This window comes from Vidua chalybeata, chromosome 6 (assembly GCF_026979565.1).
Source record: "Vidua chalybeata isolate OUT-0048 chromosome 6, bVidCha1 merged haplotype, whole genome shotgun sequence".
In the NCBI taxonomy this organism is placed as follows: domain Eukaryota; kingdom Metazoa; phylum Chordata; class Aves; order Passeriformes; family Viduidae; genus Vidua; species Vidua chalybeata.
Genome location: NC_071535.1, coordinates 36238610 through 36261549, shown reverse-complemented (window position 1 = coordinate 36261549; position 22940 = coordinate 36238610). Strand labels below are relative to the sequence as shown.

The 22940-nt window shown below is 35.6% G+C and overlaps 1 protein-coding gene across 4 annotated transcripts in view; it reads right to left on the bottom strand.

The window, feature by feature from the left end:
- The window catches only part of TTBK2 (tau tubulin kinase 2), an 85146-nt gene that overhangs the window by 26671 nt on the left and 35535 nt on the right, over window positions 1-22940 (bottom strand). For all 4 annotated transcript variants that reach the window (XM_053945013.1, XM_053945016.1, XM_053945014.1 and 1 more), the window contains exons 7-13: window positions 10318-10383; window positions 9665-9757; window positions 8583-8708; window positions 5564-5721; window positions 4344-4560; window positions 2734-2945; window positions 991-1591 (exon numbers count right to left, since the gene is read on the bottom strand). In XM_053945013.1, the coding sequence (XP_053800988.1) occupies window positions 991-1591; window positions 2734-2945; window positions 4344-4560; window positions 5564-5721; window positions 8583-8708; window positions 9665-9757; window positions 10318-10383 (1473 nt within the window). The remainder of the gene's footprint in view (window positions 1-990; window positions 1592-2733; window positions 2946-4343; window positions 4561-5563; window positions 5722-8582; window positions 8709-9664; window positions 9758-10317; window positions 10384-22940) is intronic.

Here is a 22940-nt window from a genome sequence, read left to right as displayed (position 1 = left end):
GATATTCCACACCTGATAATAAATGACTAGTTGGTGACAAGTTTCTTTTTCTAATGAGCTGGCAGTAACTTTCACAAAAAGTGGTGATACAAGAAAAAAAATATAGCCAGTTTTCTTGGCTCAAGGGAACTTGAAAGAATTGACCTTTAGATCATAGATGCCACAATATCTACTTTAAAAGGGGGAGAAATAAAACTATGAGGTGATTCCCAATCACTTAACCATTAATATCACTTACACTTTAAGTAAAGGCAAAGAAGTCCCTTGTTTAGAAACAGTGACAGGAGAAAAAAGTAAATGTTCAAAAACTGTGCAACAGAGAATTCTTCAGAAAAGACAGAAAAAGAAAAACAAGGATATGCAACGAAAGCAAAGCAACCTGTCTTAGTGAAAAATACAGGGGTAAAGTAGGAGTTGCAAAAGTATTTTAGAAGTGAAAAGCATCAACACTTTATAAAAGGCAACAAGTTGTTTGTATAGGTACCATTATAAATTTCTGAAGTAACAGGAAGAAACAAAGTGAATTTCAGAAGCAAACACTGCAGGAATCATAGTGAGAGGTGAGAGCAAGTAACTGTTTCTTTAATTTCAGCCACTTAGATTTTTCCTGGAACATATGAAACACCGTAGCACAGTATTTTACATATTCAACTGTAATTTTATGTTTATGTACTGCAAATATAATAAATATGTGTTCACATGTGTGTGTCTCACTGATTAGGAGCTGCACAAGGAGCTTCTTTAGATAAACAGATATGTAGATAGATAACTCTTTGTTAAAGGTGGGCAGTTTTGTGGATCATACCTGCAGAACAATTAGCACTTCCAAGGGTGACTGTAAACAGCTGTGTAACAGAATATGGAAGATCAGTCTTCAAGAATCAAGTCCCATACCTGCTGAAACTAGGAATTTCTGCTACACTGCTGTATTTTAGTCACCACCTTTACCATTTCCTCTTACAATTCTGAATGAAGCAGAGGTTTTCTTACCGGAGTGAGTGCTCCTTCTGCTTGAGCTTCCATAGGACTTGTAGGGGTGGCTGCAAGAAGCTGTCCTGCAGCTCCAGACAGAAGTTCCAATTTATCTGTAAGCTGTTCAGATGCAGCAGGATGACATTCCATGTCTAGAACAAACTCCACCCCTGAAGTTTGGTTCTTGGCATGCACATTGTTTCCTGCCCAACCGCCCTCTCTGGACTGCTCTTCTGGAAGGGGCTCCTCTAGAACTTGTAGTACCTCTGGCTCTTCATCTGAGGGACTTCCAGTCATTTTGTGCCCTAAAGCCTCATTTGTCCTGAAGTCCTTCAAGTCCTGCTCCTTATCTATTATCACCCATTCCTTAGAATCAACCTCCTGCCTGCAGGAGCTTAGGTTAACAGCTACAAATCCATTGCTCATAACACCATCAGCATGGTCAGGAGAATTAGCTGACACAGGCTTTGAAGCATCTGGAAGATACTCTTCGTCATAGTGCCAAACATGGTCCGTGCGGGCAGTCACAGGAGCAGGAACAGATGTTTTCTGAGAAAGAGGAGGAACAGCAGCAACAGGAGTCTCTGCCACTTTCAAGTCTTTCTGCTTCTTCTCCAAACTTAGAGAAAAGAAGTTAATATCTGAATTAGTTAAGAATTAATTAAATAATGCAAGTTATATTTAAGTGTTCTCAGAAGAAGAAAATTAGACTTATATAAAAATTTGTTGTCATATTCTAGAACAGCCTGCAATGGTTCAAAGATCCACAATTTGAGACAAATACGTATGATGTCAAGTAAAAATGGGTGGATGGTCTTAGAAATATACACATCTTTAATTTCAGTTGTAATGTATCAGATTGTATTGTAAATATAATTACCAGAAGGGAGAATTGTGAGAGAAAAAAACTCAATAGTGAGGTTACCACAGATGTCCACTGTACTTAATTTGTTACAAAGCAGAAACTCAAAGAGGAACAGAAGAAACAGATGTCTCCCACAGCAGTGATTATACATTTTCAAGAAGAATGTTATTTATTGCTTTGATTGATTCCTTACTTATGCTTTGCAGAATTTGCTTCATCAACCAAATTCAAATTCCTAGCTCCCCTATGAATCACCCCAGCTCTCTTCTACTGTCCCCACTCAGCCTCTGCCTTTCAGTCAAATTTCACTGTGTCCCTCTCCCCTTATTCTTTCTAGACACAGGCAAACTGAATCAATTTCCATAGATCTTTCTCTTCTCTACCTTCAAACTCCAATTCACTGTCTTCCACCAAGATTTTTTTATATTGGTGCAACACCTTTGGGCATAACTAAGTCTGCTGCATGCAGGTGGATTTCTAACTTCTTCACTCCACTTCCTGTAAACTTCCATTCTCATGTTATATAGCCTAATCTCAAGTTGCCTCTATTGAGCACCTGATGTCAACCTTCTCATTCAGGATGACTTGTACTGACTGTCAAGAGTATGCCACTGAAGAAAGTTAATAAATACCAGGGTTACAACCACTAGGTCTTGGATTACTAAAGTCCCAGGTATGGAAGTCCAGTTCAACTGTATTCTAGCAGTAATCATTTTCTAAAGTAGCTGCCAAGCAGTGAAATCAATTAATTGAGCAATATTATTAAAAATACTTTGCTGTAACTTGCATAAGCATACTCAACAGCTCCATTCCTGCTCTTCACACAGCATAGATAACAGTATGCCAATCACACACCCTTAAAAGATCCTAGCAAAATGAAAACACAGTTTCTTTACCAGGTCTCAAGAAACTTATCAGTGTCGGGCTTAGACTCCAACGTCATACGCTTCTCCAGTTCAAAGCTGTGAATGGAACGTAACTTTCGCACCAGTGGAACATCTCTGTCTAACTGGGTGGTCTCTGAGCGAACTCGAATTGGAGAACCAAGACTTGGGGCATTTAGCATTCCATTCCCTGGTCCGTGGCTGTTTTCTTCCTCTGTGGCAGCCTGTGCAAAATGTAAAGTAAAAAATTAACTTACTAGGAGTGGCAGAACAAGACAAAGACAAGGTACTACATGGTAAAGACCCTCCAAGTTTTCAGAATGTGAAAAGCCAATTTGTATTTGGAATGATCCTTAACTTCATGCAATAGTTAAGGTAGTTTAGATATGCTCTTCAGCACACACCTACAGCAGACAAAATACTGGCAATATACTGGTTCTGGGTAAGTCTGAGAACAGAAGTATCAAAGACCCAGTAATACAGATACATTTACTCTGACACTTCACACCCATCTCTGAAATTTTCTTTAATAATAGTCTGAAACCTTGCATTTGGTAGCATCTTTGGTCTGCTTTACAGTCAAGTGCTCTTATTAAAGAGACGTAAGGTTCCAGGCTGTCTTTTTGATTCCCTGGAGTATATAACACTGTTATACACTAAATCTACTAAATACTTCTGTGACTTTATGTTTTAACTAACTGCATTCTACCTTAATAATGACTGAACATGATTTAGAATAATAACTGAATATGATTTAGAGCTGGGAAATCATGATCATCCTTAGTTTCTACAAGTGTAACAGAAAGTGCCTTTGAATTAGAAAAATCTCCTTTCTCTCTGTTTGGTAAAAATAAACAAACAAACAAATAAGCACATTTGAAAACAGGCACCATGCCTTGGTCTTTCACACAATACATTTTTTTTCCTAGCAAATAATGAGTAACAGCTTCAAAACTAGACAGCCCTCCTAGATAAAGAACATTTTAGTACCAGATCTGTTTTCATGTTAGAAACACTGTTATATCAAGAAAGAGGCAACAACTGTCCAACTACGAAATACTGTGACTGTGAATACGGAAGACAGGAACCAATTCTCAGAGACCACTTTTGAAAATAAAGCAGTATTCTCTTCTAAAGACCAGCCAATGAACCTCTGAATCAGTACAAAGGTATTATATCTTATGGAGACAAAACCAAGTGAATTAAATGGATACTGCCATCACACTGATGATTTGTCAACTGGAGAACATTAAAATCTTCTTTTGCACATTCAGTATCTAGCTTCTACACATGCAAGATGCAGGAAAATTGCTTTGATTTCACTCAGTGAGCAAGAATGAAAATCATGTCTGAAGAAAATAAATATGAGTAAACTACAAAGAGTCTCAAATTATCAGCAAGCTATTAATCATAAAGACCTGATAAAGTGACACAAGGCCCAAAAGCCTGTCTGCTTTTTTCAGTATATAAAATGTGTTATCTCTATCATAAATCATTTTCTTAGATCATTCTGGCTAATCAGTATCAGTACAACTGCCTTATTAATTATAGCTTATGCGCACTACAAGAACATGAAGCTGTTCAAAGATGGTCTTCACAATGCAGATTTGAAAGTACCTTACCTTACAGATCCCCAGTTTTATTTTGTTTCTGTTTGCATCCATTTCTTCCCAAACATCTTTTTCCTGAGGACGCTGATGTCCAGGGGATCCAGGTAATTTCTCTGGTGATACACCAACAGGAATAACATTCTCTCCATCACTGAGCTGTTCATCAGGGAATACTTCATCTGTATTTTCCCGCAGCAAATCTCCTGGGATAGGAGTGGCATTGGCAATTCTATAAAAGTATTTTAAAAATAAAATCAGAAAAGTAAAAATTGTTATACTCTCATTTCATACTTCTCAATTTACAGAATTGAATAATTACAGTAATTTCATAGTTTTCAAGTTACAGAAATTATTTTCTATTTTAAAAGAAAGAAACAAACAAAAACTCACAAAGAAAATCACATTTCTGCAGAAAAATAAATCTTGGAAATTATTTAATATAATATCTCCAGCTTCCTGGCTTTCACAATTTATTTAATTTAGGTACATAACAAAATATGTAAATTTTAAAAACCCTATCACATAAAAGCTGTTTTTTGAATGTTTTTGAAGCCACTTCTGAGAAAATTTGCTAGAGATTATGTCCAGGCTCAACTTCTCTCCTGATTGTTCTCTATGTATTCTTCTATCCAAAAAAATTAATGACACCCATAAACACTTCTTACATTCATCCATAAACACCTCTCATATTCTTCAGTCCCCTGAGATGAGTAGGGGTATTATTAAACATCACATCTTGTCAAATTTACTTCATTACAGAATGTCTCATATAACATATTAAATATTATTTCAAACACAACTAAAATCTACTTCCAAATTTCTTATAAAGATCCAGTCATTTTTCAAACTTATAAAGGAAATTGCAGCTAGAATTTTATTACAAGCTTACAGAAAACAATGGGTTTATTTCCAGGCAGTTAAATTTCCAGGCTCTTAAACTCAGGACACATTATTTAGTTTCACAAAATACGATTTAGCAAAGGATGGATGAGCAAATTTACATGCAATTTCCTGAAGTACTATTTTTATTGCTGTAATTTTAGGACTGCAGTGCTGATCTTTCAGGACAGTATAAACTGGAACCCTAAAAACGGAAATACTTCAAATGCTCCCAAACCTCCCTTCCTCTGTGCATTCAAAATCCTGCAGAAAAAACCTAAATTATCGAGATAATTTCCCTTTGGTAGGAAGCCCCCCTGTGGCTGCCATCGAAGGGACCGCACCGTGCATACCCAATTGCAGCCGGCGTAAGGCGAGTGTGCAACTGAGGGGTGGTTGAAGTTGTGGTTGTTGTCAGAGAGCCATCAGTTCCACTCTTCTCCCAGTCAAAAGGGTCGCTTTCAATAACCCCAAATGTTTTCATGCTGTTGTCAAACACAGACATAAGAAGCTAAAAATAAAGAAAAAAGATAATAAACTTCATTTTTGTCTAAGAGACCAAACAATTAATAAATATCCTCCTGTAATACTGAAAACAACATTTTAAAAAGTTTTTTATATGAAACACCTCTCATTTTTCAAGATTTTGAGGCCAAGATATATAAAATTCCATTTTATTAAAACAGAAAAAAAATCCACCCACATCTGTGTTTTTATAAGGCATGAGGCAAAGACACACCACAGACTTTTGTAAAAGACAAATACACACAGAGAACCATAACTACATTGCTGCAGAACACCATACAATGACTCTCTAGCAGAGGAAGAGAAAATAATACATTTGGTAACACTATGAAACCAAGGAAATGAATGAGATGTAGGAAAGGATACTGATCTGCTAATTCATACATTTCTGTAATAAGAAACGTATATCATTTACTTCATATAAAGCTGACATTTATACTATGTAAATGTCTAAGTATTCAATCCTCATTTTATGCTATGAAAAAGTCATTAGAAAATTTGTGTCCATGACAGAGAAAAAAATGGCATCACCTTCCTCTCTCTGTGAAATAAGCTTTGTCTCATTCTAGTCGCTGATGGTAAGGTTGTGTTCATGTCATTCTCTTACTCTGTAACATTCCTAATTTTTTTTTCCCCTAGAAGCTAAAAATCTGGGTTTTTTTCCAATCCAGGATGCTGAAAATTTTTCCACACTCTCCTTTGGCATATCCTTTGGTAACTTAAAATAGATGGGAAGTTTGGATCATTTCTCTTGTATAGAGTGGTCTCATTCATGTAATTTTTTACTCTCAAGAACCTTCTGTGTGCCACCTGTCCCAGTCATTTCTGTAAGCCTACTGAAGAGCTTACAAAACAAAGCCATAGTTCACTCTGTCACTCTGTACTGTGTTTAATTCTTCTCTTCCTCTAAACATTAAGCAGTGTCTCTGAAGTAATTTTTAAGGTCATTCTCCTTTAAATCTTTTCAGCAATTTCTGCTATAAGGCAAATACAAACTCAAATGCTCAATGATATCAGGAGGCTGAGGCAATGTATGCACAAACACCTGAAAAAAATAAACATCTGATATTGCCAAATCAAACATGGCTTCTTGGCCTAGGTGATGAACTTTTTAGACTGCAAACTCTTCAAAGCAGGGATATACATACATTCTTGTTTAGTGCCCACCCATAAATACAAAGAAAATAATAGGTAGGAATAACACCACTGCCAATACAAGTTAAGAGAGTCCAGAGTTTAAAAGAGCATTCTCACTGCTCTAAATAAAACCACCCTGCTCTGGTCTAAAGCACATGAGCAAGCCTGTGTTGTAAGGCTCAGGCTGCAGCCACACAACTGCAAATGTTCCATGAGTAGCCACAGGACTGTAAATTACTGGGCTTTCTCTATCATGGAAAAACTCTGTGCTGGTATTGTGTTAATTGCTGAGTGCATGTGCTGTGTTAGACACAAATAGACCACAGGAAAGGATTTGCAAAAATGTGACTGTCTATATGCTGCAATGTAAAATGTATTTACCAGTCTATAATCAAGGTTTTCCTATGCAACATCAAAATTTCTGCAATAGTACTTTTTACCTTAGGAAAAAGAAATCTGATACATCTTTATAACCAGGCATACAAAACATTGAAAACTTTTTCCTCACTTAATTGTAAACTATAGGACAAATTTCATGGAAATTTACAATGGAGACGAGGAAAAGAGAAATCAAAGTATTTATTTTTCAGGAATACTGAACATTTTTTGTATTTGTAATAAGTTTTTTTAACATTCAAATTTGTTCACAAAAATTGATTTATTTGCTTTGCAAATGTGCAGAATCTTATACCAGTATATTTAGAGAAATCCACTTATAACAGGAAATCAGTTATTCCTTGAGATTTTCAGCTCTTATTTCAATTCTTATATATCTTGATTTCTTTGTTAATGTTACCAAGCAAAGTAGAGGAGTTGCTCTTATCGAAGTCACAATTCCAGAATTAGCCAGATTTATTTATTCAATTGAACCAATTACACTTGAACACCAACAGAAACTCATTCCTTCTGATTTCACTGATTTAGGGAGTTGAACAAAGGCACAGAGGGAGACAGGTCCTGCAAGTGGGAAGCAGGAATGCATGTTTCTGGGAGCCAGAAGGAAGGCACACAGGGACAGCTTGCCAGTTTGATCAGTACAACTCCTCAGAAGTGTGAGGCTGAAAAAACTCAAGTCTCTCCCTCCCTGCTTTTCCTGAGCACTCCTCCGCTACTTTCCACAAACTGGGAAAAAGTTCTGCATTGATTTATTGTTTAATCCTAGGTCAACAGTGAGTGAGTTAAGACACGTTCTACAGCATATCCTCTCGGGACATACGACCTTACCACTGAGCAGAGGCGGCCCATTTCAGCAGGCAATGCTCACTTAAACAAAGGAAAATGACTGGTCTTCTGTACACAATACCTCAGTTTTGAAAACACACGAGTGTGTGTTGTGCTCTAGCGGTAGGTGCTGAATTCCAGACTCTGGAAAACTGCCAGAATGACAATCCCTGAGAGGATTAATTTACGGAGCACGTACTAGAAGCTGTGATAGTAGGATAGCTCCCAGTCCTAACAGAATACTGACTGAAAAACAGGTGTCAATTGTTTTTAGAAACTTAACAGCCTTACACTTCCCAAATGGAAAAAAATAACATGTTTGAACCACAGAGTTTCTGTGGCACTAAATGGTCATTAAATTAACTTTGTGGTGGCACAAACCCTAATAACTACCAAGATTACACAACGAAATCAAAGTAAATTGAAGATGAAACAGAATAAAACTCTCTTCTTTATAAAACAGAAAGACAAAATAGTACAAGTGTTTACCTGGTAATCAGGCTTTGTGAAATAATCCAAATTAGAAATGTGATCCAGAAAGATGTTGAATTCTTGGGGAAGATGTTTCAACATTAGTCTGTGTTCATACCTTTCTTTAATGGAGCCCACTTGCTCCTAGGAGTAAGTAACACAACAAACATTGGCACATCTTCATTCTCATTTACAACACACATTCTCTGTTACAACCATTCAATACACTATTAGCCACTACATTTCACTAAGTGGTAGTGAGAAAGGCCATTCTACACCAGATAGTAAGACAGGAGATTCTGGTTTTGGCCTCAGTACACTTGCAAAATAATGTACAAACTTCAAATTCAATATGAAAAGCCATTTACTACTGTGTTTGTGTTGCTTGTGTTTGAATACTGACTGATATGAAGAACTGTCACTAAACGCTCCAACCCTTTTGAATAGTATGTTTTAAAGATTTAAAAATCTTGTTGCATCATGTCAAGTTCGGTCACTTTTTGGTCTACATTCAGTCATGTAAGATGCATAAATCAAAACCAGAAAGGAGATGCCACCTATACACCACACTGTCATCTATCAATATATAAACCACATCAGAAAGCAATCTGGTTTCAGTATGATGTCAAAAGAAGTTGCAAGAAGTAATAACAGGCTGATTATATATTGTTTCTTTGCATACTTCACCTATGACATATGACTAAAGGCATTACTGCATATTGCCCAATCCACTTTTGTTCTCCAGCAAATAAGAAATACCTATTTCACAAATAATCAAAACAGATCAGACATTTTAAGTGTGTGATAGGTGAAATAAAGTACTCAAGTGATAACAGGCATAATGAAGTAAGTGCCAAATATACACTTCTGCCCTTTACAATAATTTCAGTCTAGAAGTATAACCTCCCTTCTTCCTAGAACGCTTAGTAAAATTTAATTGCTTTTTATACCATGACACTACTCACAAGAACTAACACTAGAAAACACTGTAAAATGTAACGTCAAAATTAATTAATGATTCTAAGAGGACTCTATCACAGCATTTCCCTGGAATCCAGAAGTAAACCTCCTTCGTGCTCTGGTTTCACCTCTAGCTTTACCTTATCTTTTATTTTTCTCCAAGGAAGCTGCCCAACCACAAATTCCACCAACATGTAGAAGAGAGACCAGAGGTCATCATGCCGGCCCATTTCCTGTAAAAGGAAATATTATTCCAAAGCATATTACAAATACCTAACAAATGGGAAGATAAGTTCTTTACTGCTTGAAACTTATTATATAAAATTTAATATAATCTATGCTACAAAACAAGTTAATTAAATCCAGTGGCTATTTTAAGGAGAAATATACAAGTAAATTTCCAAAGAAGACAGAGAGAAATACAATAAAAGTTGAAGTGTGTTAAAGTAACATTGCAAATCTCTGTTCATTCAGATTTCTTTAGAGTATGATGTTAAGACAACATACTGGGCATTATGTACCCCATAAAACTCAGTAGCTTCACTTTTTTAACTTATTAACTTGCAATACAATTGATCACCAAAGATAAGTATTAGAATCTGTGTTATTTGTACAAGAACTTTTTTATCCTCAACTACTGTAAATTACATTATCCTTTCACAAAATACATATCTAATAATTTCTACATAATAAATGCACAGATAAGAATACAAAAAAAGGAAATTAACAGTAACTGTGTTACTGACTGCTCCCAGCTGCACGAGATAGTTTGGATCCAGATTGTGATACTCACTCTGTTTCTATGAGCGTTGATGGATGCGTATCGTACCGTTCCTCGAAAACCAGCAACGGCTCGTGGCTGTCAGAGAACAGGAAAGAGACTCATTGTCAGAAATAAACCCTCTGACTACTGAACTTGGCAGCTACAAAGTGAGTACAGAGCCACAACATATCTTGTTTGAGATTTTATTTCAGTTTACTGTGCTTCTACAAGTTCTCAGTAGACATTCAATGGGCACTAACTGGCTGACCAATAAATAGCAAAGGCTGCACCAGAGACACCAATTTAAAATATTTCTTTCTTTTGCAGTTTCTGAAAACCAGCATTTCTTCCCTGATATTCTAGATATCTTGAGTCAACTGATGTTTCATAATCAGAGAATGTATTCTCCCATCCTTCTTTTATTCAAATAAAAGTTTTACAGAAAGAATTATATAATTGATGACAGTCATAATTAGTAGATATTTAATTTTTTTTAACTCAAACTGTGATATTATTACTTTGCCTAAGAGAGATATCCAATCCATGCTACTCCCTTAACTAATCATTATATATAGACATAACCACCAGGACTACTAAATTTGCTTTCTTTTATGCAGTCTTATCTTCCCAACAAATAGTTCTTTTTGTTTCCTCTAACAATGGACATAAGAAGCTTGAATTATCTACCTCACCTCTGACTTGTACTTAGAAAGGTACTGGTGATCTGTATGCTCTCCCAAGACTCATGACAATTCTTAAGATTTTTTTAAACATTTGCACAATATATTGAAAAGTCTGGTTTGATATACATACAAAGATAATCACAATATATAATTGATATCTTAAGATAAAACACTTCCATCTCTCTCTACCTATATAAATATATATACACATATACACACATGTATATATATGTAATTTTTTCTTATCCACCAACAGATGCTATACAGAGGTATAATTTAAATAAATCAGGAGCTGCCATTACTGTCAATAAATCTAATGATTGAATCCAGCAGGATTATGCAACAACATATTTAAAAAAAGATTCAACAGCCTGTAAAATCAGTCTGCTAGAATAGCACAATGAGAGCTGAACTAGTGTTAGGTAAGGCAGAGAATATTTTCTAGGCTGTTCTTAACATGAAGAGGAACTCAGATGATATTCCATAGATTTTAGACTTTGCACATCATCATATAGTTTAAATGGTTCTCAGAACACATTTAATGTTCTAAACAGGACAGACTCAACTGTCTGCCTTATCTTTAATTTTATATCACAATCCATACTGAACATTACCCCTGAAACATAACACTGTAGTTACAGAAATTTCACAGAACCATGTAATTAGAAAAATAATAGCTCAAAATGCTTTAGAACTGCTAAATTTTAGGAGAAGAATTGTTTTTAAAAAGCACTTAAATCTCCTTAGTAGTTCTGCAGGTTGGTGGTAAATCATCCAACTAAGAGTAATATAGGATCACTGCCAAGACAATGAAAATACAGATAAATTTCAAAAAATATGTAGTTTAATGAATAGTATTTTCTCAGGAGGGCACTGAGAGCTTAACTTTAAAACAGTTGCAAATACAAATTCCATAAATCTCAAGAGCATACAGTTTCAGAAGATAAAACCTAATGTTTGCTCTTTTGCCTCTGGCATGAATGTTAAAAAGGAAGGGATATATTCCGTTTTACTTAGTTAAATATTTCTGTTCTTCTGAGAATAATGGCAAATATGAAACCTAGGATGAAATGCCACTTTCATTTCTAGCATCACAACTGAAACTTCTACTTGATAACTAAGACAGAAATGCTTTGGTTGCCGGACAAAGCAAGAGGAAAAGACTAAGGAGCGTCGTATAACTAAATTATCCCTTTCAGTTTACAAGAACTAAAAATCTGACCTATTCCACTTCTGTCCTGGGGAAGAAATGTCCTTATGAGGAAATTCATTGTGTACCAATTCAAATGCTTTTGAATGTTAAAGTCACAGCCATCCTTATCTGCCCTAACATGATTTCAATTATCTGAGAATCACCTTGATGGGAAGGAAAAAAAAAAAAAAAAAAAAAAAAAAAAAAACCAAGAAAGAAGAATGAATATTGTTTCTATCTATGAGCGTATCACTAAGTAAATTCTGAATTCTTTATTCCAGCAAGGACATCTAAAGCCTTTCACCGTCTTTTGCCTTAAAGTATAGTTTCTATAATTGGAAGTAAAAGCATATGTCACTCTGTTGTATTCCAAGATGCAATAAAATACCTTTTAGCAATGCAGCTGGTCACTATTCAATAGCAGTATAACAATGCCACACAATAATAATAAAATAATTCTACCATGTCTCTCTTGACATGAATGATGCTCTGTAGGTCAAATCAAGTTTTCCCAATTCAGAAAAGAACTTACAAACTTCTGAGCATTTGCATAATTTCTGAAACTGTTTCAGAACTTTTCATGCATCTCACAACATCTCATGTTGTGAAGAAAAAATCCTAAATCCAAAGAAAAATACTAAATCCTTCAAATTTAAGTTTAAAAAAATAATTTTGAAGATACATGCAGATGAATTAAGTAGATCCAGAGACTACAATAAATTTTTCTACTTTTAAAGGTACTTTTTAAATGTAACATCAGGTTTTTTTGGAGGTGTCGCTGCCCTGCCTTGGCAATGTCTCAGATAATCTACATGCAGGAAATTGGCAGTTCCTAGCAAAGTGAACTATTTCCACCAAGCACACAGCTTTCAGACTCCTGCGAGACACTATGCTTACAAACCCAAGAATGTTGCTTTTGTGGAGTGGCTGTGGAAGAGGCAAATCACTCTCCTTAGCACAGTTCAGTGTCTCTAGATAAATGCTCTGGGTTTATTGTTCTGGGCAACATTGGAAAGGTTACACAGAGCAAAAAATTAACTTATTACTTTAGTCACAGAAACTACAAAATCAACATGAAAAAATAAATCAATACTGGTCATTTACATTATGTCTGAGACACACCATGGTTCTCCCAATCAGTCAGGCCATGTCTGAGTATTCCCAAGTGTCTAGGTTTTGCACTGAGAAGCCAGCAGTGCTGCCTCTAGAGTAGGGTTCAAAAGCCATAGGGGATGGGTAGAGAAGCAGCCACCTATGTTACCCCTATTTTCCTTTGCTAAAGGTAGAATTCTCCTTTTTTATCTGTTCCCTCAAAAAAGATAATTTCTTAGTTCAAATTCCACCAGAAATCTATTTCCATGATTGGAACTACACACAGTCTCAATTCTCTGAAACCTTTTTTCATAGCTTCAACAATTCACATTCCAATCCTCCCCTTTTTGATCATATAGACTTTGCAGTCTGATGTAATGCCTAGCACATGTTAGCACCAGTTTAAAACAAGTGAAAATTTCAGGGATCACTTGAGTAAGGAAAGATCAAGCAGTTGAAATGCAATTGCCATTACAATATATTATAGATCTCAATTGATTTTCACTGCATATAAGCTCTTCAAACTCATACTTTCAGTTCTATCTTAAATTCCACATCAAACACTAATAACTGAGTACTCACACATAGAACTTTTCATCAACCCATCTCCCACAAGCTGTTGTTATGACACATTACTTGGCCTCAGATACACCTAAACAAATGTGAGTTCCAGAAACTGACTGCAGCTGTCTGATCCTATGCTACCTAGTTGCAGCAGAAGCTTAGTAACAAGGTAAGTTAACAACTAACAATACAATTGAATTTCACTATTGTGGGTTCTAATAGACATGTGACAAATGAAAATTTATCTCCTACTGCATGTGCTATAAAGAGCAACACCATCTCTAAGACAGCAGTATTTGATACACAAAACATCTCCTAAGCTACTCAGTTTTCAGTCTGGAGTACTCAGCCAACATGATGTATGAGCTAAAGACTACAGTCGTTCCAATGCTGATTTATGAGCAGGCAGAAAGTCTGGTGGGCTGAAGAGGGTAACAACCTACTATTGTCTGTCACAAACCTAAACTTACTGCAGTGAAAAATCACACTGGATAAGTCTGCCACATGTATGTTTGCTTTGCTCCCTGCAATCATTCTTCTTTCTCTTATTCCAGGAGCTGAAGCAGAGATTACTTTAAGAAGAAGACTACTTATATAAACCAGCTATGCTCTGGCAAATAATTTCCCCACAGAGCAGAATATTATTTTATTTATCTCTGTAAGTAAAAATTTTACAGTTGTTCTGCACTTAGCAGACCGAAGAATGGAGACCTTATTTTTTTTATGCTTTGTACTTATTCTTTAGGTTTTGTACATATCTAATTTATTATTTATAATGATAATACCATATATTGAAGAGTTGCATAAATCCAGAAGTAGACTGTTTCAGTAGTAGGCTTATTTCAGCTATGGATGGAAAGCAAAAAGTGTCAAGGAAGCTAATGTACATGCATGTACCTTCTTTCCAATTCTCTTCCCTACCCCACAGGGGCAGGAATAGGGTGGGGGAAATGAGCAAGAGGCTCTGTGGTATTTGGTTGCCAGCTGAGGTTAAACCACCACAATAAAATAACACATTTTCTTCCTTTTAAATGATTCAAAGTATTTTTTCGTAACTCAGCAGAGAATTTAGCCCATAGTTCAGAAAGAACTGGAAACCAGAGTTTCTGGTTTGATTTTCATTTGCTTCTGTTTTCACCAGAAAACAAATTTTACTGGACCAAACATCTGTCTTTCCACCACAACAGCTTTTCATTTCAAACAAATAGGACAGCTCCCAAAGACTTTTAGATCCTGCAAATTTAATGAAGATTGGTGATTAAAGACAGAATCCAAATTAGTACACTGACACAAAGACAGATAGTTAAAACTCAGTTAAAATGGCTCACATCCATCTTAAGAGACACCAATCAGCTGGTCAATCAGCATTTGTTTTAGATGGCATGTAAATACAAGCCTAGTCCCCACAGTGCAACTAGGCACTGATCAGAAAGGTAAGCTGCAGAATGAAGCTGAAAATAATATGAAATTTGGAGGGCATAACAGAAGCAGTACACAAAACAACATAAAAACTGTAAGTTTCACCACTCATAGAATAATTTCTTTCAAAAATAAGAACAAATATCACTAGAAAAATTATTTTCTTTTTTTTATAAGGCTGATATAGCCCATTCCCCTGAGCATCTATCAGTCTACAGAAAAAAAAAGGAACTGCTGAATCAGTTCTGGATCAGAATATAGGACAGCTATAAGCACCTTTCAGAATGTCTCATTTAAATTTCTAAGTTAAATTGTTTAATGATTGTTTGGATAGGATACCAGTGTTCTGCAAACAACAGGAACGGAGGAAAAAAAACAATATACCCTAACAAAGTACTCTATCATCATCATTTTTCATAGTTATTAATCAAACTGTTTCTTCAGGCAGGATATAATGTATTTGGTTCTATTTTTCACCCCAAACCCCCAAACTCCAGGTCATAAAGAATCTTCCTCTCAAATATAACCACACACGATTTTCTTAATTTTTGGTTTAATTATTTAATTCCAAGATGATTGCACTGAGGTGTTACAAAACAATCTAAAACAATGTCACACTGCATGAAATTCATATATCCATTCTATTTCTGTCACTAAGTCAATTGATAATGGTCTTCTTTTCATCTTTTGCATTAATTCACCACCTGCCTTTTTCACCTTGTACTGCCACACACAAGACACCAGCTGTCTGTCTCTGTAACACTGCTTTCCTTCATTACTTTGTCAGTAATACAACCAAACTTGTAGGGACCATGTTCAGTGTATGCTGAAGATGCTACATATATATACTATAAGCTTGTGCCCTTAATAATCTCCCTCTATGTCCTTGAAGGAGGTTTTAGCAGACAAGAATTAATGTTACACTGGTAGGTGTAACACTGCTGTATCATTACACAGCTGCACAGGTCACTGGTAGGTGTTATTACAGCTATGCATTACTTTAAAAATCTTTGAAACCCAATAGTCTAACAGTTATTTTAATCTTTCTATTGAAAATAATGTCTCCACCAACCTCACCAAACTAACTCCTATCTCTTCCCTATAAAATCATTACTAATTCAGAAATGGAACTTCAAATGACTGTCATAATTCTTCCAATTCATGCATACTGCTTATAAACCAACATTACTCAAATAAATTCAAAGATGCACACATTAAATTTTAAAAGCATTTGTTTGCTTATGATTTCTTTCAGCCTTTCTGCTGATTTATAGAAAGTTCAATACAAATGTACTACGTATTTTCTATGTTTTACAATCCTAGCTGTTGCATCTTCACATGAAGTGCTGAAGAGAAGCAGAGAGGCTGTTAAGAAGGCTGGACTCAAAATACATAGTTAAGATACCTGTCCTATGTATGCAGAAAGTTGATAACAATGAAAAATTGGACATAGTTTTGCTTTGCTAGGAAGAAATTTTCTCTCACAGGGTGGTGAAGCACTGGAACTGATTGTCCAGAGAGGCTACAGATGCCCCATCACTGGAAGTGTTCAAGCCCAGGTTGGATATGCCTTGAGCAACCTGGTCTAGGCAAGGGAGCAGGAGCAGGTGATCTTTAAGGTTCCTTTCAACCCAACCATTGTACAATTCTATGTGTTCAGTGCTTCTTCTCATTACTTTATGCCTTTATTAGACAAACAATGAAGAAACTAAAAAAAAAAATATTTTAGGATTGTCCATTTACAGACATTTGATCCAAATTTCAGCACACACAGGTCTTTGCTTTGTACGCATTGCTGCTTAGGTGTCCAATACATCATACATAGCTTATTATACATATTATAATTATATATATATATATATATATTATACACATATTATAATTGTATATATATTATACATATTATACATTGCATACACACATGCAATTGCTGAGGAGGAAAAGTAACTTTTTGTCACTGTTTTGTTCCAAACAATTATGTTGCAAGCTAATGGTGTATTCACTTTAAGAGCCAACTTAGAAAAAGTTGCCTTTGAAGTACATCAATGTGTAAAAGCCTCAGCAGACTATTACACAGAAACTTATTAACACATGTTCTTCAAAAAGCTCTGTGGAAAATGAAAAATATTTCAGGAGGAAAAATAAATACTCTGTTCCTTGTTTAGGTGTATACATGTAATCCTCAGCTAATCATATCCCTCTGTAATGTACCATTCAGCACTGAGAGAGGCCATTACTGAGAAGAGATAACATAAGGGAAATGCCAGCGACAAAATGCTTCTCAACAGGATGGAAGAGTGACTGAACAGTGCATTTAACAAAATGACATGCACCATTACCCTGCAGCACAGGGCTTTCAACAGTTTTAGTCAGGTATGGAAGAGATGTCTGTTTAGAACAGTGAACATATTTGAGCCAGTTATTTATTATACTCATGATACGGTGCCCTAAGATATCAAGCAGCTCCCTGGAACTTTCCTGTACTATTTAATTATTTTCCATGAAATCCACTGCCATTTAATACTGTACTCATACACAAGCCCCAGTTGTCCTTGGACTTTGCTTTGACCTGTGTCACTCAAAACAGAGGTGTGTCAAGGAACTGCTGAAGAAACAGTATCTTAGTGCTCTTTAACTGAAACCAGAACCAGATCAATTTCACCATTTTCTGCAGATGACTGAGGTGCTGCCAGTCATTTAAATTTAATGGGTGGTCTCACTTTATTCCAAATTTTATTCTGAATGCCACGTTCAGTAATTATTCTTGAACAACTTCCAGTGTACAGATTCTTATTTATAATAAATTCACACAGCCAAGGGATTATTCAGTAGTTACCAGCACAAATTCTAAATCATGAAGAGCACTGGGGCAAACAAAAAAACCTGCACCGGTTTTAGTCAACACTATCTGTGGACCACTTCTGAGTCTTATTTCTTAAAGTTGTATCAATGTTTCCTATAATAGCATTTACTTGAAAAGGAGATTGAGAACTTTAAGCAGTCCACGGGTCCAAACGGCCTTTAAAGAAGACAAAAGACTTGCAGTGATCATTTTGTTTACAAGCTTCACCATCTCTCCTTTAGTTCTTAAAACTATCCCTCTCCTTTTCCTCATCATAAAAAGCATTTAATGGATATGGCTTCCATTAAATGTTTCAGCACCATAAAAACAACGTTCTCTTCCAAATACAGAAATTAACAACCTGCAATTCTTCTTTCAAGATGACAGGAGGTAAGGCAGAATAACATGGACGTATTCTCTAGACTTCCTCAGCAATCTAGATAATCCAGAATCTTACTAGAAGAAACACCCATGCAATTGAAATGCATAACCATTCCCAAATTTTCACAATTTAAAAACCAAATGAAAATTCCAGTACATAAAAAATTTATATCTTCTGTTCCTGTATGTAATTCAAGTACAATAGATTTCCAAAGCTTTCAAAATGTATATAATACTCTGCTTTTTTATCTACCAATATATTTTGGTGAAGTATTCTGTGCCGGATTGTTTTGCGTTAATTGTTTCTCGGGGGGATGTTCCATCATTTTATTGGTTCTTTTTTTGGTTTTGTGTTTGTTTGTTTTTTTGAAGTATTCAGCTTCTTATACTACATTTCTAGGACACCATCTGTACCTTAAAGTGAAACTTGAAGATAAAACCTCATTTGCTGGAAAATCCTCAGAACCTGAGGGCACTGATGAAAGGCAAGCAGCACTTAGCTGATTTGTACAGAAACACCTGATATGGAATAATATGTGCATTGTTTGATGTGGACGGATTTGTAACTGCTTCCCTAGACAATAAAATCTAGACATTTGCATTCACAGCATTTTTCTAAGGGTCAGACTGTACAGCAGCTGGTGTATCTCCTGCTTGAGCAAAAGTCAAAGACAATTTTTGTTACTGACAGGTCACCAGTAAAGAGCATGTGTAGTGCCTCAGAAAATTTTGGTGGATACTCTGTCACCTTTGGATTTGAACATTTCTGTTAATGTTCAGAGGAAGTAAATACTGTAAAATAATTTAAATCTACTTAATGTTAAAATAATTTAATTTTGATTTTTTACTTGTTTTCAAATAAATATAGGAAAATTTAGACACTTGAAATTAAGGTCATGCTAAAATATCCTATGACCATGAGAACTCTGATGAAGCTTTTAATTTTATTTAAATAACCACTGAAGAATGACCTAAAATGTAGTCACTGGGAAGAGCAGGAGAAAGGTGGGGAGATGGGGGGGATGCAGTCATAGGGTAGCTCTCCCCTTGACCTGAAAAGTCTTATTTATCAAAAATACTACAGTTTCACAAACAAAATATTCTCCTCTGAATACATTTCAACCCACTAGTCACGATACTCTCAATAAAGGAATCCCACATTCCAAACTAAATACCAAATTGGGCAAAACGGAATTTTCTTCTTCAATTATCTTTGCTAAGTCCAAATCATCAGATTCAGGGGACTGGCTGTTAATCTGAACAATTCTTTAGGCTGCCAGTCAGTAAGACCTGTATACCGAGTAGAAAACCACTGATGTTTTAGATGAAAAGGTTTTATCTAAATGCCATCTTCTTATGGATAGGGTTTTAATTCTGTTACTCCCTAGCCTTTTCACCTCAGCTTGCATATATGTTAAACTATCTTCTTTGTAAAACAAATAAAATTCAGTTATTTATAATTTGCAATCCACATAAATAGAAGACCACAAAATTCAGGTGTGTGATAATACATGGTGGTTGAATTTATGGATTTTTAAAGAACTATGATCTAAAATTCTTTTTTAAAGGTTAATCTTTTTAACAGCAAAGACTAATGGCTTATTCTTTTATTTTATTTTGCTTTCTTTGTATTAAATTTAATAGTACCTCAGAAAACAGTTGTGGTTAAGGTTCCCTTTAAAACAGGAGTGATGACAACTGCCTAAGAGCTGGCTGCAGTACTGATGATGCTAAGAATGCAAATGTCCTTCGCATTTTGTCCCTCAAGGTTTTCTATTTCTGTACCACAGCTGACACCCTCACTTTCCATTTTCAGCATGTAAACAGAGACATGGAAATTGATGGCTGTATAAAGTTAGGTTTACATGCAAAAAGAATCATTTATACTTTGTCTCCATTAAAAAACAAAAATACACTAGTACTTACTCTAGCTATCTCTAAGACAATAGCAAACAAAATGTTAGGTACTACACCCTCAAAAAGCAATAAACAGCAGACTATGGATCTCATACTAAATTTGCATCCTGCTAAATGTATTTGCTTGATGATTAGAGTATCCCTACAATTAAATTCTAATTACCCTGCTTTTCAGTAATCAATTCTTATCTACACCATTAATTCATTTATTGGTCTCCTCTCTCCAACAATTTATTTGCTTGCCTGTGCTTCATCCTTCCTTCTTTTAACGGCCTACAACATCCCCAGCAGTTTTTGTTCCTCCCACACTCAATTTTCTCTTCTGATCTTTCCTATCCCCAGAGAAGGCTCCTCCCACCAGTTAGTAGTTCCTTATCAACCTCCACTCTATAATTCTACATGTATCCCAAATACCTACATCCTAGTATTGTCCCCACCATGTAGAATTTAGTATCAGAAGCCATTACCTTTCATTCATCTTTCACAAACATACAAAATGCAATAAATGTTCGTTTCTGATTTTTAAGTTTTAGCCAGGTAATAGCGTCAGATCATACAAAGTAATAAACTGCAACTCTTCACTACTGTCTTCAACATGTTTATACATTTTACAAATATCTTATTACCGAATACAACAGTCAGCTCCTCACAATCAAAGTCATTCAGACAGCTGGAAGACAGAGCAACTTTGGTAAAATGAATCTATGTTAAAATTAGCAGTTAAAAATGTTTTATTTTACAGTAGTAATTCTGAGAGAGAGTTATCTGTAGCATGAAAAAGTGTGCAAAGCCCTGTTTTTGCTTTATGCTTTACGTTTTTCTTTCCATTTTGAAGATTCACATAGACCACTGTATTAAAATGATACTTCAAGAAGAAAACTGCAACTATAACAAATTAATTTTAAGGCTAATATCTGGAACAAGTGGGAAACAGTCTCTGCTAACTGAATAACCTAAGAGAACGTAAAACCCCTGGATCCTTCAGACGAGCAATAAAGGCATTTCCTTTTGACAGTATGCTCAGACACTGGGGCAGACTGATAAAGCTTGAACACATTTTCATTACATAAAATTGTCCCTCAAAATACTCCTTCCTGTAATTTCCTGAAATGATCTTTTACCCCTCTTTATTAGGAGGGACAATATTTTCCTGTAAGGAAAAAGCTAAATTTGAAATTACAGTCCCAATAATGATTACGGAATACCAAAAAGGACTAGTCCTTTTCTAACAGTTATTGTATTACATTTATAACCAATTTTATCCATTTTCACCAACTTTACAATAGATTACTACCTACACAGTGGATGTGTAAAAATAAGCTTAGAGCATTGAATTCCCTTTGTGGGGAAGAGGAGGAAAGAGAAAAAGGACAGCTACGATATCCTGGAGATGTATTATTTCACTTTTATCTGAAAAAGAGTTCTGATGTTGCTGGATGAGGAAATTCTGCAGTTCTAGAGAGAGGCTATAAAAGGCTATTTCAGCTATTTCAGCTGCAGTGTGTGAAAAGATTCTGTTAGAAAGCAAAAAAGGCAATGACAGAAGTACCAGGGAAATCAGGAAGAATAAAGAAGAAATTTGGCACTAGGTTTTACAAACACAAAACATGTTTCTATGTTTACAGCAATTTATACGCACTTTTAAAAGCTCATTGAGCTCCTCCACTCTTTAACTCCATGCCATTCTTGGTATTGAAAGCTTGGGTCATATGGAATGGATAACCCAAACAACACATCATTGTCTAGGCCCCCAGGTTAATCTGTGAAGAAAACCTAACTGATGATTCCCAAGAGATATCTGTTACCCTTCTGAATTGTGTCCCTCAGTTACATAAAAATCAGTGCATCCTGCAGCAGTAGTTCACATGAAGACTGCTGTTGCTTAATGACTTCAAAAGCTTAAGCCTTTCATGAAGAAGGGACTCTGATGGATAATGAAATGTGAGAATAAAGGTGGCATTAACACTTACAGAAGCAGTTACTTAGATGCTGTCTTATTCTTGATGGATAAATTACAATATATGTCCCTGACTTTTTTTTTCCTTTCAAAATCAGTTTTACTGTCATCTGGCTGCTGCAAGCCAAAGGTGATTATAGATAACCTAATCCAAGGGTGCAAAATTATGCTAATGAAAATCCCATGGAGAAAAGAAAACAGTGAAATGGGCTCACAATGCTGGCCCTTCAGTTCTTTATACAGATAGTCAATATGCGACACTCCAAATGCAATGAAAAACACAGTAAGCACTATGAATGTTGAAAATCTTTTTTTCTTTAACTATTTCTTTCTGAAAAGCTTTTCATATTAAATCTGCATTTTTCAAAACAGTATTTAGAAGCAGGTACAGCTGAATGGACTCCCTAGCAGAATGGTTTTAACGTTGCTAAATCACCATGGAGTCTGACATTAAGATGGGCAGCACAAAGATGAACAACATCTCTGAAAACAACACTGAGATGTCCTAGGAAATGACAGGCAGCTCTGGGGGATCCTTCAGTACAGAAAAATGGCATGGAATTAGTTTGGATCATCTTCAAGAAAGAATTTCTTGTTCTAAGTTCT